Genomic DNA, 19,198 nt, shown 5'->3' on the forward strand with positions numbered 1-19,198 from the left:
AGCATTTATTTTTTTGTATTTTTATAAGTTTACAATTATATTATATACGTTTTGATAACTTAGTACAACTGGGGGGGGGGGGGGGAACTGCACACAAAATAGTTTTCTTCTCTTATTAACTTGGATGGTGCACATACTGAGAAGGGGGGGGAAAAATGTTGAACACACTATCCAAACAAAGTGTTCCCATAGCTTTGCTAACACTGTGAACAACTGACTAATAATAATAATAATAATAATAACTCTAAATTACCTCATGATAGCTAAAAAAAAAAAGATATTACTTATATTAGATGGAGAGTTCTCAGAATTCCCAGAAGCTGGTGGGTTTTAGGCTAGCACAAGACACAAAACTATTCACTACTAATTATTATTGGAGCTGACAACACCAAACAATTCTCTTAAATAGGGCCATGGTTTGGTAATATCTGGCCTTTCCTTATCTGTTGCGTCATCAACTTTAATCGTCTTAGGTACAATGACGCCAAGAACTTCAATCAATTAGGATCTTAACCGTGGCTGAGCTGACCTCTAATAATAATAATGGATTTTATTTATAAACACGATTAACATTGAATGAACAATCTCAAAGTGCTACAGTATAAAAGTCAATATAAAGGCATAGCTACAATAGATATAAAGGTATAGTTACAGTATTTAATAAATAGAAAAAAAGAAAGGCCTAAAAGTAAAAAAAAAAAAAAAAAAGTGGGTTTTTAACTCTTTCATAAAAAGCATAAGTTGTTTGTCATTTGCAAAGGCTGAAAAGAGACACAAGCCCATTTTGACAGCGGGAACAAAATATGGTTTCAAATGTAGGGAGTAAAATTAAAAGTCATCAGGAAAATTAATAGTCCTGTAAAGTGCAGATACCTGACCATTTTCATAACTGAGTTTCCACCACTGGAGAATTGCGTGCCCTCCATGTCACTTTATGTGGCCCGTGAAAGCCTTGGCTTAACTTCAAAACGTATTATCCATCATTAAAATGATGATAATTGCAGCAGCAGTTACGTAGTATGATGATCATCTCGCGCTTATCAGAATCATCTTTATTTGCCAAGTATGTCCAAAACACACAAGGAATTTGTCTCCGGTAGTTGGAGCCGCTCTAGTACAACAGACAGTCAATTTACAGAACACTTTGGGCACTATTACAACTGTCCCAAACTATGTCCTTAAACCCTAAGTACATACCAAAGTGATTTTTGCCTTCCCATTTGACCCCGGGCGACGATATCTTGATGTGGTTTCACCATTAAAACTGCTCCCCCTACCTGAGGGCAACTTAACTATGACATCAACTACATTTGAATTCAATTGGAAATGAAACAGTTGATATTTGTGTTTTCAAACACACTTTTATTGCATACATAAAAGAATATTACTGTATGTATAGACAACATAGAACAGTCGACAGTGAGCTGTCGATACTTCTGTTGACTCTGGTTCATTATTGTATACTGTGTTTATTGCATACAGTATATTCCTAATTGGTGTTACAACAGGTTACGGTTAGGGTGTAAACAGGTGCTGACAATCTACTGTATCTTTATCTCATTATTCTCTTTGGTTACATACAAAAAATGGAGTGATGAGGATGACATTTGTTGTCCTAAAGCTGTGCGAAGGTTGAATTTAGAACATGTGCAAAGTATACAGAGAAATGTACAGTCCTTGAAGGCCTCAGACTAACAGATAAGCATACCAAGGTTGCCATGTACGTGTTCACACAGCAAGTAGCAGTGAGTAATAAATGCAAAGGCATCCCAGAATCACATATAGGAGGCCAAAGTTTATAAAAACAAGGGGATTCCTGCAGGGGTGCAGACCAAGTATCATGATAGCAAGCGTAACCTTGCTAGAAATGAGAAACATTGGACTGAAGCACTAAAATGCTCACACAGGGGAGCAATATCGGCCCGCAAAAAGGACAGTCATAGATGGGTTATGTCGAATGAAGAAGATGAAGGGGTGGTCGGCGATGAAGCTGGGTGTTGGTAAAGAACAACGCAACATCATGAGGGAAACAGTGGCTGCGGCAGCCTCGGTTCCCTCCTCGTTCACCTCTACAAAAGCCTTGTGGAAGACTTTTGACAACACCAAGTCGTTGGCAGGTGACATGCCTTAAAACAGAAGAGAGAGAGAAAGTTATAACAGATAATATATTCCAATTGTTGTATGCTTGGGTTCAATCCATCATTTCAGGTGGCTTTATTGTCCCCAAAAGACAAATGCAGTGAAAACCTCTCAAGATAGCGCCTCGAACGTTTCATCCATCCATTTTCTTTTACCGCTTATCCTCATTAGGGTCGCGGGCTGCTGGAGCCTTCCCAGCTAACTTCGGGCGGGAGGCGGGGTATACCCTGAACTGGTCGCCAGTCAACCGCGGGGCACATATAAACAAACAACCATTTGCACTCACATTCACACCTACGGGCCATTTCAATTTTGGGAAATTCGAACCACCATCATTCAAGACGACACGCAGGAAACCTTGCAAGAGAATGCATCATAGGAGTAATTAAAGTAGCACGTTTTGTTTTTTTTCTGGGGTGTCAAGTGAAGAAGAACGTGTAAAGAACCTGTCCTGTTAGGCTGCTTGAGCATGCAGTATGGTGAATTTCTATGCCTTTTTAGGCTGTGCGATAGGAGAGTTTGATATACTCTGTTATTTGTAACAAGATTGATATTCATTGGAAATGCTGTCGGATAGAAAAAGGTTTGAAAAGTGACAAACGTAGAGAAAATAGAACACAGCAAAAACAACACCTTGTGAGGAAGGGACATAACTACTAGCAAATAGAACAGGACAGGACAAGAGTAGTAAGTCAACCAGTGCTATGTAGTGGGAGTGGCTAATAGTGGTTAACTTCTTTTTACACGTGTGACGATGCATAATTTGAAAAGTGCATCTGCAATGCAGACTGCTCATTATGCCGATGTAATTTGTCATGTGGAGTGTTGGTTTTACATCTGAACAGCGGTTAACCTATCCCTAACACCATGATGTAGAATGTTCAAATGTTACTTGTAAAATTGCCTGTGCAGTTAAAAAATGCACATTATACACGAGAAATTACGGTACATGTTTTAAGTTACGGTAAGGCACCACTAATATGTTTTAAGCGGACCTATAAAGGCTGGTTTTACTAAGACCAAACAAATCAGAATTCAAGGCCAGTTTTTGGACCGTGATAATTTTCAGATATACTCCAGGTACAAGTCCTACCAGAAAAATCACTCCTTGTCACGTCGAAGGCATCCACCATTCCCATGCTGACCAATACATTCTTCATGTCATACTTCTCCTCCATCTTGAATCGAGGCAAGCCAACCTGGACCTCCACTTCATCCATCATGTCAGGACGGGTCCAATCCACAAAATTGTTATAGGTCAGATTCTGCTCGATCTGTGGTGAATGTGAAATCAAATTTAGAAATGCCTGTGTCACTAAGCAAGTATGCACTGTATTTATATGTGGCTTACCTTATTCAGACCAGTTGAACCGTCCTCTATAGCATTGGGTAGAAAGATGAGCATGCTGAGATCCTTCCCTTTGTAAGGCATCTCCAAGATCTGCCAACAGATTTATGTTTTTATTTTTGCAACATGACCACAAAGATGGTATGTCTGCTTTGTTTTCAGATGAAAAAGATCATTTGAGACAGATAATTTTATCCTCTCAATACCTGGCAGTTGACTTCAGGGATGAAGGTGAGCGGGAATTTGGCTTTCTGGTGCATCATCTTCACTGGTTTGGTTGCATTCTAAAAATAACAGCAATATCAAATTAATAAAACTAGAAATGCACGATTGGGGTTGACCACATTGTGTACCACCCATGTCTCTGCATCCTCCAATGGTTTATGATACAGTACAGTACCATGAAAATATTGCGCTTTCTTATTACATAGAATTTAAACTGAAAAATACCTTCCCGTCACGATCAAATAATGTTTAAAAAAAAGATAAATACTCAGTGTCAATCAAGACAATGAATTCTATCTTTTTTACATTGTTTAGCAATGCTTATTATTGTGGGTGTTCTTCGCAGTACTGTCGAACTTCACAGCATCACACTGACAGCTGTTTGTTATAGTTTGACTCACTCATGTAGATAAATGAGGTAACCAAATTAGAAATGCATGCTCAACATGCCTGCTACGGTGCTACCTCACTAACACAGAAGCGATAGTTGTTGTAACCTTGGCCCCCAAATTCACACTATTTCCACTTTCAGTTTGTGAAACTCAAATGCAATTGTGACATAAAGTCGAAAAGAACATAGAGAATACAATAACTGAAAACCCAAAATTGAAGAGCAAGAGACAATTTACCATCGTCCAAATGGACTACTATCAATCCCTAGTATACGTAGGCTTTCCTCCAGTGGGATACAACTGTTTTTTTTCTTTGTTCTTACACAACATGCAGTACCATTTTACACAAGTTTGCTGTATCCTCCAATTTCACGCTGAGCTTCAATTTAAATTTAATAGCTTAGCATTTAATTACGTTACGTTACATACATACTATAACCACTATTCACCAGGTCCTGAGGCTATTTCCACAAATGAAGCGAATAAGAGCTCCAATTGTTATCAATTAGAAGCGAATACAGGATCCACCTTTTTCTACGTCCACATCTTCAACATTCTGACACCATTGCAATGTTGCGACAAAAATTGTAAGAGATTAATTCAGCAGCTGCTGATTGAAGTTTTTTTTTACAAATGACTAATATTACTTGATTATGAATAAACAGGGTAATTAAATATTAGTGCCTTTTTGCTGTATTTACCAATTATTCACTGATGTGTCACCACCCTGGTTGTGACAAGTTCAAACAAAGCAAAGTTCCCCTCATCTTTGTTCCATCTGTAAACCATTTGTCAGTTACGTCAGACTAAATCAGCGGTTCTTCCACATAGGCGTGCCACCGATTGAGCAACGTGAAATTTCACACGTTTGAATCACACACGGCCACTTTGTGCAGTTGTAACTCAGATGAGGGGAGTATTCAGTTCTTTTATGTCCTTGTGTAGGAGACAAACTATTTCAAAAGTACTACACTTAACAAAAGGGTGGAGGTATGTATCAAGGACAAGAAACCAGGAAGGAAAATATAAACAATTCTAGCACACAAAGGTTTTGACCAACATTAAAAGTTCTCATTGTTCTTCTGACTGCGGAATGTGTCTCTCCAGTGTTACCTTGTTAAGCCTAAACTGAGCGTCACGTGTAGCGCTCTCGTTGAATTTTTTGTTCCAGTTGCCTTTAAAGTAGATGGCATTGACCAGCACCAGCCTGATCATGCTGTCCAACACACCCTCGGCCAGGACATCCTTGATTTTGCCTGGTAAGCAACAGAGGCACAATGAGAAACAAGAGTCAGATGAGTGAGTTCAACACTGTTTAGTACTCATATTTAAAAGAGGGGAAATAAAGATTAATCAAGTGGAGAAAATTGTGTATGTATTGTGTGTGTGTGTGTTAACTGCACCTTGTGTCTCCTTTTCCACCCATTGGTTGATATTGACCCTGGCCGCGTCGTGGTTATTGATAAAGTCCACAGTCTCCAGCTCTGCTTTGTAGTGCTTCCTTGTTGCAGCTAGAAAATCCTGAAAACATTAATAAGCAAGTTTTTTAAATCACCGTGACAACCATAAATAAGAATGCCTACCTTATTAGGTACACAAAATCTACAGTGATCTAATACAGGGGCCTGTATCAAGAATGCAGCCTTTACAGAGATAATGCACAGTTTTCACGGTGTCAAATAATAATTCAATAAGTCAAATAACCAAACATGCCTAATAATAATAATTTGGATTCACCCATTATATCAAATAGCTATAGCTAGATTGTGTAGTTTTTGTTGTTGTTTTTTAACAATACATCTTCTGTGGGAATGTTTTACCGGCTGTCACTTCCTCATTTATCATTCACTTTTACCCATCTTTGCACAAACAAAACCTGATTTCTTCAACAAGGCGCTGCATGCTGCAACACAAACCTGAACAAACTGGTAAGACTGCTCCCCATACAGTCTATTGGCAACACTGAGGGCATACAGTGCACCTGGATTGTTCAGCTCAGCCAGCAGTTTGGCAAAGTTGGCGTGGACATCATCCTGGTCCTGAGTTTTCAGACCCTGTGGACCAACAGGGCAATAGGTTAGAGTGCAATCTAATTGCTAGCATAGTGTTGACTTAACTGAATATCTCTGTACCTATGTTGACCTGCAAACACAATGAAAATCAATAGGCTAGGTTTTTGTGTCGAGCTGGAAAGATACAGTATACGCACATGCAAAGCCACCACCAAATATTTGCTATTTAATCCCTCATATACATGGTGCAATGTTTGAGGAGGTATTATTTGTGTTAGTTAGAAAAACATTTTGGCACTGTAAATGTAAGATGATTGCTAGATTTAAAGTAGAAATGGGCATTTCACCATAAACCACTATGGAAAAGGTTAAGTATCAATTAATCAATTCATTGTTACTTTATTTGATTACTTTTAATGGAATGGGAGACACTCCTCTGAATGTTCTGAACTCCTGTTTCTATGTCAGTGTTAAGGAGCGGAAGAATGCTGCACAGAGGAGTAGGCATAGCACAGGTGTGCATGAATATAGCTCAACTTCCTATAACTGTTCATCTTGGGTTGTGACTGAATCAGTAGCACCTCTGCTATTTACACGATTAATCAACTATTGTTTCAGCACAACCAACAAAATTCTTAGCAAGCAATTAATCAATTAATTGGTTATCATGCCCATCCCTTATATAAAGCATAAAAGAAAACCTATCATGTTTTTTTGTGTACGGTGCATTAAACTTTTGAAATAATTGTCTTATTATCGCAATGTAGTGCTGAGCAGCCACACCAGGAAGAAACCATAAAAGAAAAAGATCGCACCTCATTCCTCCACATTATGCAACACCATCAAGTGTGGAGCACCTCACGAGCCAAAGTTTCAGCATAAACCAATTTAAGCTGCTGCTTTACAAAATACAGAACTCGAACCAGTGTTTCCCTAAGGATTCACCCTGCTTCAACCAACACCACCCAGGCCAGCAGTTAGTAAAATGTTATACATGCTTCCAATATTCTAGTTGCCATATATGTTACCACTTTCTGCAGAAACAGTGGCAGAGTGGACTGGACCTGTTGATGCATTTGCATAGGCTGGGGCTGAGGCTGAGGCTCAGGCTCAGTGAAACGGAGAACCTGGGGGGTGCAAGTGGTATTGTTCATTGAGTTAGACATCAAGATTTGTGCAGGATATGGCAACCTGATGCTTCCGGAGATAAGCAGAAGTTGTGAAATTCCTCCAGACAAGCTTGTTATCCTTAGATGAGGAACCTCGAAAAGATTTTAAACACCAAAACACAAGGATTATTGATACCAGAGCACTTGTGTCGTACAACCTTCTGCAGCATAAACATACACAACTCTGTAAAATAACCCGGAAAACCACTCGTCCAACATGCTGCCTGTACCTGTATGATGAAAATAAAAGTTGACTCTACGCTTGCTAATATTCAGTTTCAGAAAGATGGAGCTGAACAGTTTTCAAGCTCAATGCACAGCTCATGATTGATTATGTTTATTTAGACAGGCTGACACATGACATTCTATGTTGTTGAACAGACAAATGCTGTCCAAAGGAGTTGTGCCACCGCAGAGGTATGCATAGATGTACCTGTAACTTTTCAGAGCTGACTAAGTGTTCTGAATATTTTATGATTACTGTGCCCATCCCTGGTCTACACAACTGCAACTACGATTATACACACATTTCTAAATGGAAGGCGTCAGGTCTCTGTGTACCAAATGTTTTGGATGCTGAGCATCTGTTTATTAGAGACTGAGCGAGTTTCAAAACGTTCATTGGCACAAACTCCTTGCCCTCTGCCCTTGCACTTTAGCTGCTGTCAGCAACTTAACATCGGGCTGAATGCCAAATGTTACGCTGACTTCTCTTTCACCACCACACAATTTGCAGTCATGCACACACACACGCGCGCACACACACACACAATACATCCAGCAGCTCTAACCTATCTGGGTGTGGCTTTACTTTGGCGATCCTTTTGTAAAATTGCACTTGGTGTTTGCAGAATCAAGTTTCACCCACATTCCAACTACTTCTACTGAATAAATCAGTTTGTTGCTTTAAGGTCAGGGCCATGCTGCTGTAGACACACTGCCAATATTGAAAAGTGAACTCAGGAAATGAGTGACTTTTTGATCATAAAACGTGACAAATATTTGTTTTCAAATATAGCCACGGTATACTATCCTTTAACATCCATATCGATCAAGTGGACCAATGCGAGAATATATTGCAGTTATTAATTTCAAGTGAAATACTGTCAAAATACACTTGTTGTTTAATGAATTTTTCTTTTTTTATTTCTGTGAACTATTGTAATGACTACTGTACTTTAAGCACTTGACACACAACTTACACAACTGTTGTGGGATCCTATCGTAACACAAAGAGAGAACAAGACAAAGTAATTAATCATAAATTACAGTGTCTGCATGTGTGTGTGCGCTCGCATCCGCTACCTTTGACATTTGTGCAGCTGTGTTGCCCCCCGACCCCAGCATCACCATGGCAAGGGCGGAGGAGATGCTAAAGGGGGAGAAGAAGACATTTGCAGCTTTGTCATTATCACTCAATCTTTTCAGCAAATCCAGGCAGAAGTTGGTGTTGGCCGTGGATACGGTGGTAGATGATGCCATTGTGTCTGAAACAAACACACAAGAAAATAAACCATAATGAAATATTTTTCGTCATACAGTTGCAATTTTTCCCTGTTAAACACTCTAGACTTTAGATGTTCACCTGAGATAAACTTACTTAGCACTCACTATATCATTTCATCACTAGCAGAATGCAGCTCCGGAAAGAGAGAGAGATAGAGAGAGGGGAAAAAAGCGACCACTGCAAGATTTTAACAATTAAATAATATAAAAATGAGAGGACTTCAAACCTAAGGTTGGACTTTGGGGCCAATGCTTCTGGCTGTGTTTGTGTCCTAATCATAGAGACCTTTACAGAAAAAGACATTCAAACTTGCATCTCAAAGATTTGTTGGCATGACCACTTTGCAGCCTCATTTATTTTTTTCTTCCAGAGCTGTAAACCTGCACATTAAACAGGATCTTATTTTGATGCCATATGTTGAAAATCAACCATGTCCAAACTTCGCGGATGAAATTTAATCGACTGCATTTAAATAATTAGTAGATCGCTCGCGGTCTATAAAGTGCAAATTGTTTCAGAATTGAATGGATTACTTACTGACAGGCGCGTTTCCTCAAGCAGTCAGTAAACTGAGGCTGTCAAATGTGTTTTGCCTTTTTGTTTTTTTGACACGCCCAGCGACGTCGTTGGGAAAGAGCTTCCGCGTTTGATGACGTCATTCGACGGAAGCCGAAAGGAAACAACGAACGGTCAGAAAAATAAGACCATCCATCCATCCATTTTCTGAGCCGCTCCAGTCTTTCTGTGACTTTGTTGGTAACTCAAAACCCTTCATTAAAATGAATGAAAATAATATTAGGCGGCACGGTGGTTGACTGGTTAGCACATCCACCTCACAGTTCTGTGGACCCGGGTTCAAGTCCGGCCTCACCTGTGTGGATTTGGCATGTTCTCCCCGTGCCTGCGTGGGGTTCACCGGTTTCCTCCCACATTTCAAAACATGCACGGTAGGTTAATTGAAGACTCTACGTTGCGCGTAGGTGTGAATGTGAGTGTGAATGGTTGTTTGTTTCTATATGCCCTGTGATTGGCTGACGACAAGTTCAGGATGGACCCCGCCTCTCGCCCGCTATTAGCTGGGGAAGGCTCTAGCATACCCAAGTGAGGATAAGTGATGTAGAAAATGAATGAATGGATGATGTCACAATATGAAAAACTATTTAATTGCTTGTGAAATTTGCAAAAAAAATATTTTAGCGAATGCAAATAACTCAGCAGACACAAGTGATGGTAAAAGCTGCACATGAATATTTATTCAACTTGCCTTGCTAACATGTATCTTTGAGGGTAAAAAAATAATGTAACAGCCAGAAAAAAATCCCAGAGACACTTTCCACTTTGTGACTAATGAATGACACGATTAGACTAGAAAATAGATGCATAGATACTATATTCACCCAGTGAGGGAAATTAAATGATGAAATAAGAAAGCTACGGTTATGTTAAATGAATTCATTGCCGAAATACACTGTACAAGCTCACTCAGGGGAGGTGTATTGACCAGCAAACAGGATTGTGTTGGAGGGGTTATGTCGGATGAAGAAGAGGAAGGGGTGGTCAGCGATGAAGGTTTTGGGAACTTTAGGTCGACCTATTGAGGTGATTTCCACAACAATGACAGCGGTGGCTGCAGCAGCCTCGGTTCCCTCCTCATTGACCTCCACAAAAGCCTTATGGATGACTTTTGACAATGCCAGGTCATTTGCAGGAGAAATGCCTAAAACAAAAACAAATGTGTCAATATATTGTACAGTACTTTAATAATTCTTATCTTTTGTCTGTGCTACAGCCTGCATCAGACATGATTCATGAACTTCTTACCAGAGAAGTCACTCTTCTTCTCATCAAAAGCATCCACCATGCCCATGCTGACCAGGACTTTCCCCAACTCATAAGTCACCTCCATTTTGAATCGAGGCAGGCCCACCTGGACCTCAACGTCTAACTCCATGTTGTCTGAACGAGTCCACGTCATCATTTTTTCATAGGTGAGTTCCTGCTCCAACTATCAAGGTGACAATTATCAAACCAAATAGCATGTCTGTTTAATTTTGTGTGTTGTTTTTTTCCCAATTAAATATGTCATGTTTTTACCTTCTCCAAGCCTGCTGTGTCATCCTCTATTTCATTGGGCAGGAAGATGAGCATGCTCACGTCTTTCCCTTCATAAGGCATCTCTAGGATCTGTTCAAAGTTATTTAGATTTGTATTTGAAGAATTTCTAACTACAACGAAATAATTCATGTTCTCAAATTTACTTAAGTTTATGAGTAATAGCTTTTGATTGGTTCAATCAAGGTTGGCGGGGGAGTAATGGCTATTGAAATAATAAGAATAATAATTATGAAAAAAAATTAAGTTGTTTTATTACCTGGCAGTTGACTTCCGAGATGAAGGTGTAATTGAATCTACTATTCAGGGACATCATCTCCACTGGCTTAGTGGCATTCTAAAGTCGAAATGAACAGTGAAAATATACAGAACTGTAAAACTGAGACTTTCAGTGGTTCTCAAACATTTTACCCCAAGTCCCACCTCAAAAAAATACTTGGCTCTCCAAGTACCACCATAATGACCAACATAAAAATACAGCAGCATAGTAGCCTCACGCGTTCATCAAAAACAAGACAGCAGTTTTATTCCAAAAATATATATTGAATAATATTGTAAGCCGCTGTAAGATTATGCACCGGAAATTTACCACCACCAGGTGTGGCTGGAGTGAATGAAGGAAATCTTTGAGTGCCTAGAGAAGTGCTATATAAGTTTAATGTATTGTTATTAGAGATGTTATTGAGAAGACAAATAAATGTTTTTTTTTAAGTTCTACTGTACAGCACTGCAAGTAAATTCATCCATCCATCTACCCATTCTATACCACTTATCCTCATAAGGATCACGGGCGGGCTGGAGCTGGCTTTGGGCGAGAGGCAGGTTACGCCCTAGACCGGTGGCCAGCCAATTACATATAGACAAACAAGAATTCACCTTTGGGCAATTTAGAGTCTCCATTCAATCTGACATGCATGTTTTTGGAATGTGGGGGGACCGGAGTAGCCGTAGAAAACCCACGCAAGCACAGGGAGAACATGCAAAAACTCACATCCAGGAAGGTTGGAATTTAAGGCCATTAATGAATGGATAGATGTTAATACAGAGCCAGCCCGAGGCATAAACTAACTTAATGGCTGTTTGGCCCAAAAGACGCCAGCATTTTTTAAAAGCATATTAAAAATATAAACCTGTTGGGAGGAGCTTCGGGACCCATAAAGGTTTGGATGCCCTGTGTTAATAAGAGTTTTCAATCCCAGTCACACACTTGCAGGTGTAGAGTGTACGATCCAAATTCCAATAAGCAGCATCATCTTCCTTATTGTTGTACAATTTTACCTTATTGATTTTAAATGGAGCTTCACGAGTCAAGTCTTCGTTGAACTGTTGGTTCCATTTGCCTTTGAAATAGATGGCGTTGACCAGCACCATTATGACTTCTTTTTTCAGCTTTTTGTTGATCAGGTCCTTGATTTTACCTGGAGAATATTATTGACCTCATTACATTTTAGACAAAACCTACACAAACAGCTGCACTACCTACACATAATCTTGAAAAAAATAATCTCGGTAGTAAAGCACATGAAACAATGTGACAAATGAGAGGATGAGAGTCGACTACTGTAAATATAATGGATAACTGATTTTAGTTACTTTAAATTATTATTCGAAAATTATTATAAAGGTTTTAATGTAGACCTAGGAGTCTAACGCCAAGAGTATAATGTGCCAAAAAAATGGTTCACGCCATCATATCGGGCTGCATAGCAAATGGTTGTCCATATTACTGCAGCAGCAGTACCATACAACCCACAATATTAAGCACACCACGGCACTTAACACAATTGACTACAACTACAATAATAAACATAGTGTTGAATAAATACATGAAGTCAATCAAAAGTCAGCGTAACTATCTTTGTAAACAAAGTCACAATTTTATGAACAGCAAGGCCTTCTCTGTTGGTCTAGACACGATCAGAATCAAAATGAGTGAATATTCGCAAAAAAAAAAGTTAGAACATTAAATATCTTGCCTTTTTAGTGTTTTCAATTGAATATAGGTTGCAAAGGATTTGCAAATCATTGTATTCTGTTTTTATTTAAGTTTACACAACATCTCATCTTAATTGGAATTGGGAGTTGCACGTTCGTGTGTTCATTTGTTTCTTCAATGGGCGTGGGCGTGAGTGAGGTCAGAATTTGCAATAGTTTGGGTAGGTTGCTTACAACATTGTTGCTCTTTGCGTGTTTTCATTTTGTATTTGTGTGTTCCATTTGTCCAGTTCAAGAAAAGTCTGAAAGTGCTTTTTTTACTTCACCCAAGCGGCAGCATGTCTAAATCTCTTTCGTAACTCAAGGTACCACTGTCGTATTATGGCCAGAAGAAGAAGAAGAAAAAAAACACAACAAGATTAACTAAAGTTGGACGTTTTTTACATAGTAGACACAATTTTTTTTTAAATATACAAAATTCTTCTCATAATAGTGTGAGTTTAAATATGCAAATTTTCTCTAAAACACAACTTTATTTTTGTACTTCACTGTAATGTTAACGTCATAGTGGTTTGTTTTTGTTGTTGTTGTTGTTGTTGTTGTTTTTGCCAGTGTGGCCCTTTTACGCCTTTGTATTTCATCTACCGGTTCCATAAGAAAACTACGGCCCACGGGTCACATCTGGCCCGTTATTCATTTCAATCCGGCCCACCAAAGATTGGTACAGAATCGCCCAAATTAAATCAAAATCATGACGATATTCATTTGACCTTGTCACGTAATACCCAGTGGTCCCACCAGGTGGCGCAGTAGGCAGTGATACATTGCAGTGATACATGACTTGCCTTTGGCTGTTCTTTTTTTTTTTTACTCTACTACCGCTCTGAACCCATGTTCAACCATGAGTGGGTCTAAGAAAAGAAAAGTCGACAGTGAGTGCCGAGTGTTCCAAAAATACAGACATGGCACAGAGGATGTTGGTGTTGTTTGGCTTTACATTTTAGTGAAGAATTTTAGTGTGATGAACACTAACAAAGCATCCTACAGATCCCACCTGAGTGAAGAACACCTCAGGCCTGTTCTGAGAATTGCCACAACAAAACTAACACCAGACTTTGAAAAAAAAAAAAAGGCGATCAACAACACTGTTACCATTAAAAGTAAATTTAAGTATTAACATTACAATGCCTTTTTTTTTGTTTATGTTTGATATATAAGCATATGGCCCTGGCTTGGCCCGCCTGTCAAATTTTAAAAGCCAAACCTTTGGCCCCAGAGCCAAAAGGTTTGCACCCCTGATCTAACCCGTTAAAAACTTGGTTCATTGATTTATTTTAAAGTGAAAAAATACAAAAACATTAGTAGATTACACAGATTTATCTATACATTTACTTTGAGGATTTTACTTGATTGAATGATTGGTTTTCATTATATTTACATTAATGGCACCATGAAACATTTGAATAATTATTAATATTTTACTTGAATTAACCATTTTACACATTTGACATACATTTACGTACATACATATTTTAATAAGACTGTATTTTTTTTGCATCATCTACGAAGGACTCGGCTCACCTCTCCTTTTCCAAACTTAAATGTGGCCCTTAAACACGAACATTTGCCCACCCTTGGTTTAGAGCAGAGAAACCTTAGCTTTCCATGTACCACCAAAATGACCAACGCTAAAATATGATAGCGTAGTAGGCCTATGTGTTCATCAAAAACGTTTCCAAAAAGTTTTTATTCCGAAAAACTTCATTTCATATTTTAAGCCACCGTACCTTTATGCACTGTTTGAACATTAACACTGCCCCTAAATATAGGGAAATAAAAAAAGACTACTAAAATAATGATTCGAGTGAAATGTATTGCACGTAAAAGTAAAATGAAAACCTAAATGAAAGTTTGAATAATTTTCTTTTTAAAGATTAACTGAAAATGTTTTGCACTCAAAAGGACAACTGAACTGTATAGTCAGTGATTATTTCACGTACCTCCAGTGGGAGCCCGTGTACTAGTACCACACTTTGAGAACCACTGGTTTAGAGCATAAATCCATAATGCAAATTTCAGTTACAATAGAGTACAATATAAGTTTCAAAATTGGAAATAAGATGTATTGCCATAACATCAGCAAAAAATATATATATATTATGTGTGGTTGCTTGACAATTTCTAAAACAGCTTCTGACGTTTTATTCTGACAATCAACGCCCGGATAAAATTTTAACCACAACCCATGCGTCTCTGCTTTGACTTTGGGAAACCCTGCACTACAGCACCCATGTATGTCTAAATTTATGTTAAACTGCATATTTGACCCACGGCCAACATTCCGTAATAAGACCCTAACCCGATGACTAAGGATTTTTCAAAGTCAACGCTTCAGTGTCAAATCACTTATTTAAGTATTATGTATTAATAAAATACTAAATTCATGGACTTTAAAAAATGAATAATGAAACATCCATTTTAGAAGGTGCGCGTGTTAGAAAGAGACCAAAGCACCTTGTGTTTTCTCTTCTACCCAGCTGTTAATTTTTTTCCTGGCCACCTCTTCATTTGTCTTGAAATCCACTGACTCAAGTTCAGCTTGGTAGTACTTCCTTGTTTCTCCAAGGAACTCCTGGAAAGTATGATAACATGTGAAAATCTGCACAGAACCATCGAATTCTAATATTAAGCAAGTCATGAAACAAAATCCAATATTTTATTGCCTCCCTTAAGGGTTCTCCGGTATACATGTGCTTACTGTCAAAGAAAGAAGCTTGACGGGTACACTTACTGTAGTTACGATGATACAGTCAAATAATATGGCGCTTAAGGTTGCATATGGCTGAGAGGAGTTAATGATGCATTTGAGCAAAAGCAACAATTCTGAACAGATTTGGTAGCTCATTTTACCAATCAATACTTATTCTGAATCAGTTTGCTTTGTGTTTCAATTAGAGACTGTAAATGTTGCAGTTAAAAATTCTCTTTGTACTGCTTATCCAACAAATTAATCAGTTAGGTTGTTTTATTTTTCTTGGTTTCTCTCTCCTGTTATTGGTGACTTCAATTTGGAAAAAAAACTAATCTAGCCAGCGGTTGTGTGCAAAATATTTAAAATAATTCTTTCTCATAATAACCAGAATACACACCTCATCAACTGGGTAGTTTTGCTCCACATACAGCCTGTTGGCAAGACTGAGGGCATACCCAGTATTTGTTTTGTTGAATTCGGGCAAAAGTCGTTGAAAGTGAGCGTGAACATCATCCTCACCTTCGACACGTTTCAGAACCTGTGAACAAATAGAGGAACCTCTCTGACATACAGTACCCTAAAAATTTGGATTATATTTTTGCATGCTTTGTTTTAAATGACCAGAAAAGACTAAATATCAATTTCACGGCTGTCATGTACACTTCATGAGGATTTTGACGTTTTGATATTTGATTTCTTTGCATTTCTGTGTATGTACAGTGCTGTCAACCCAACAAAACGACCAATGAAAACGTGTCACAACATCTCCACTGGTCTTTTATCAATGTCACAAACAAGCTGTATTATAAATATCTCACTTTCAAATGGTTCTGTTTTCTGTTTGACTGATTTACTTTTTTTTTTTTTTTTCTTTGTTGAATCATTGCTGTGGTTCGTGTCTGGTCATGTCTTGTTTCTTATTGTGGTGAGTATATTGCCAGTGTGTGTTTGTTTGTTATTTTGAATCTTGGTTTTTGAACTTTGTTAATTCTTTTTTGATTATCACACATCCCTTGTTTGCCTTTTTGTTTTTGAATTATTATTTTTGTTTTTTTGAGACTTCTGCACTGCTACCCTGCCTCCGTCCATTTATGTCCGCTACCTCTTGTCTCCAACACCACGAAAAGCTCAGTCGTGACACTTATTTGAAGAAAGTGAGTTGAGTTGACGACACTGCCACTGTCTAGTGCTCCAATCTCGAATTTTTGCTTACAAGTCAAAGCATAAAAGCAGAGCAACGGCTCATCTCTCAAAAAACTCACTCTTAAATCAAGGTACCACTTATAATTTAAAATTTTATCCAGTTGATGAATTACAGACTTTCATTACATTTTCAGTGTTGTGTATGGCTTTTTTTGTTCTATGCTTTGTGCTATGAAGTGTAGCTGTAAAAAATAGCTAATTTCAAATTGGTAAACTGGAGCTTGTCTCATTTGACTAGACAGGCAAACTACAATCCGGTTGGGTTGTAAGGCAATCACACTACGCACACACACACCCGCACGTACACACCTACAGTTATGGAACAAGAATGCATCAGACGCTGGCTGCCAGAAGCCTTGTGCACTTTATGTCAGATAATTATTATTGTACTTGTTGGCTTTTCGCACCTTTCTCAGATACTGTGGCAGCCTGGTGGACTCCTCAAACTGCTTCCGCATCTGCTCTCGCGTCTTGATTTGCATTTGCATTGTGGACTGCATCATCATCCCTTCTTGTTTTTCCTCCGTTGGTTGCTTTGCCTTAGTGAAGCCGAGGACCTGTGGGCAGAATCAAAGTCACATATAGTTGCGAGAAAATGTATGTGAACCTTTTAGAATGACCTTGATTTCTGCATAAATTGGTCACAAAACGTTATTGGAACTTCATGCGAGTCAAAACACTAGACAGTTTTCCTAAAGTTTAGTTCTCTTTAAACTGATACGACACAAACATGTTTCCATGTGTTTACTGTGCACAATATATACACATCGCAGTGGAGAGTAGAAAAAGTATTTTGTTAAAGTTCAGAGAGGGCTTCTCTGCTTAGGTTGCTGGTTCAATTCCAAAGAATTTCACCTGTGTGTGAAGGTGAAAGTGAATTTTAAGAGTTTAACCATGTTCAGCGAGTAATTCCGGTGGGCAGTAAATATAGGAAAGTAATGGAATTACTTTGGGTACAATTCACCCTCAAATGTAAACCTCCCCAAGACTGAAAATGTATCTATTTTAGAATTTTAAACTAAGCCAGTAAAACTGCACATAATAGAGTTTGTCACTTGATTCCATACCCTGGTTTTTCCTGCTGCAATCCCAATCCCACACTGATTGGTACGCATGCAGTCGTACCTTGACTTTGTGCCTGCGTCAACATGCTTGCTGATATGATGAACTGTTGCTTGGCACAAATGACAGCGCATGTGTGTAACTGTGACCATTACCTCTGACATTTGCGTAGCTGTGTTACCCCTGGCCCCCAGCATCGCCATGGCAAGGGCTGAGGAGATGCTGAAGGGGGAGAAGAAGATGTTTGCAGTCTTGTCCTTCTCACCAAGCTTTTTAAACAAAACCAAGGAGAAGCCCGCGTTGGCTTTGGCTTGAGGGTTTGCTGATGCCATTGTGTCTGATAGAAAGAAAAGAAAAAGCACCATTTACCAGAATGACACATAGCCAAGGCTTTAAAATGTTTCTTGGATTCAACACTAGCGTGTTCCACCATCACTGATCCCCACCTCTTGCATATGTCTTCACTAGATTATCATTCAAATGTATGCAAACTAAGGACAATGAAAAAATATATATCCTCACATCATGAAGTAGTTTAATTCATGTTGGTATACAAATACACAAACAGAAAACAGCCCTCATGTGGAAGTTGAAGTCATTATGCATATAACTTTTTCTCGCATTCAATGTAAAACATTTCACCCTCAATAATTACAAAATAATACAACTACAGCAAATATCACACTAGCTACATGTGTTCAAGGAACAATGATGTGAAAACATTACAAGGTTTTAATGATTTACATTTTTATATTTGTATCGTAAGACAATATGCTGTACTTACAAAGAGTCTGCCTCGAGTTATCAAGGAAAACGTGTTCTGATGAAGCCAATTTCGCAAAGTTATACACAAAGGCCACTCCCAAATAGGTTTGGCAACTTCCTGAGAAAATGTTTCGGATTCACACCCAGCAGTGGAATGAGTTTAGTCTGCTGCACATTCAAATCCAAGGCCGGCCATGTTCATCTGCAGTCCCTACGCGGGACAACAAGCAAGTAGAAATAAGTAAGGTATAGAAATAATAAAGAGCAATCCCATTAAAAGAAGAGATCAACTATAGAATGAACTAAAACAAAACAATTCATAGAAAATGCACTGTGCAGCTGGATATTGAGTCATGTTTGCGGCGCTTCAAGGCAACACTTCATCTCGTCCTCATTGTAGCTGTCATAGAAAATATGTACATATATTTACAAACCAACACTTAATTAGAAAAAAAAATGACTTACTGTGTCAGGAAAACTAGCCAGTGCTAAAGAGGTGGATAATTATGTCAACTTCATGATGAGATGCACCTTGTTGTACATACAGTATATGTATAGCGGTCCATGGCTGTCGTGA

At 38.6% G+C, this 19,198-nt stretch overlaps 1 protein-coding gene across 1 annotated transcript; it reads right to left on the minus strand.

Annotated features, from left to right (window-relative positions):
• Positions 1 to 1,341: 1,341 nt before the first annotated feature.
• LOC133396825 (uncharacterized) lies at positions 1,342 to 18,749 on the minus strand. The gene is made up of 20 exons (XM_061667056.1): positions 18,641 to 18,749; positions 18,012 to 18,193; positions 17,202 to 17,351; positions 15,989 to 16,129; positions 15,354 to 15,471; positions 12,183 to 12,322; positions 11,164 to 11,241; positions 10,887 to 10,976; positions 10,614 to 10,797; positions 10,275 to 10,509; positions 10,123 to 10,157; positions 8,591 to 8,772; positions 7,145 to 7,243; positions 6,021 to 6,158; positions 5,508 to 5,625; positions 5,218 to 5,360; positions 3,694 to 3,771; positions 3,491 to 3,580; positions 3,233 to 3,413; positions 1,342 to 2,126 (listed from the first exon to the last, which is right to left on the minus strand). The coding sequence occupies exons 2-20, from the start codon at positions 18,186 to 18,188 to the stop codon at positions 1,900 to 1,902; spliced, it is 2,604 nt and encodes an 867-aa protein (XP_061523040.1). The 5' UTR covers positions 18,189 to 18,193; positions 18,641 to 18,749; the 3' UTR covers positions 1,342 to 1,899.
• Between the last annotated feature and the right edge of the window lie 449 nt (positions 18,750 to 19,198).

This window comes from Phycodurus eques, chromosome 21 (assembly GCF_024500275.1).
Source record: "Phycodurus eques isolate BA_2022a chromosome 21, UOR_Pequ_1.1, whole genome shotgun sequence".
In the NCBI taxonomy this organism is placed as follows: Eukaryota; Metazoa; Chordata; class Actinopteri; order Syngnathiformes; family Syngnathidae; genus Phycodurus; species Phycodurus eques.

What these genes read in the sequence shown, in the direction of transcription:
- LOC133396825 (XM_061667056.1), bottom strand. Translation starts at nt 18,188, where the DNA reads ATGGCATCAGCAAACCCTCAAGCCAAAGCCAACGCGGGCTTCTCCTTG. An exon ending in CATTAGTCACAAAGTGGAAA is followed by an intron (nt 8,773 to 10,122) that starts GTGTCTCTGGGA and finishes TGTTTGTTTCAG; the next exon opens with ACACAATGGCATCATCTACC. An exon ending in CACTGTTTCTGCAGAAAGTG is followed by an intron (nt 6,159 to 7,144) that starts GTAACATATATG and finishes GTTGGTCCACAG; the next exon opens with GGTCTGAAAACTCAGGACCA.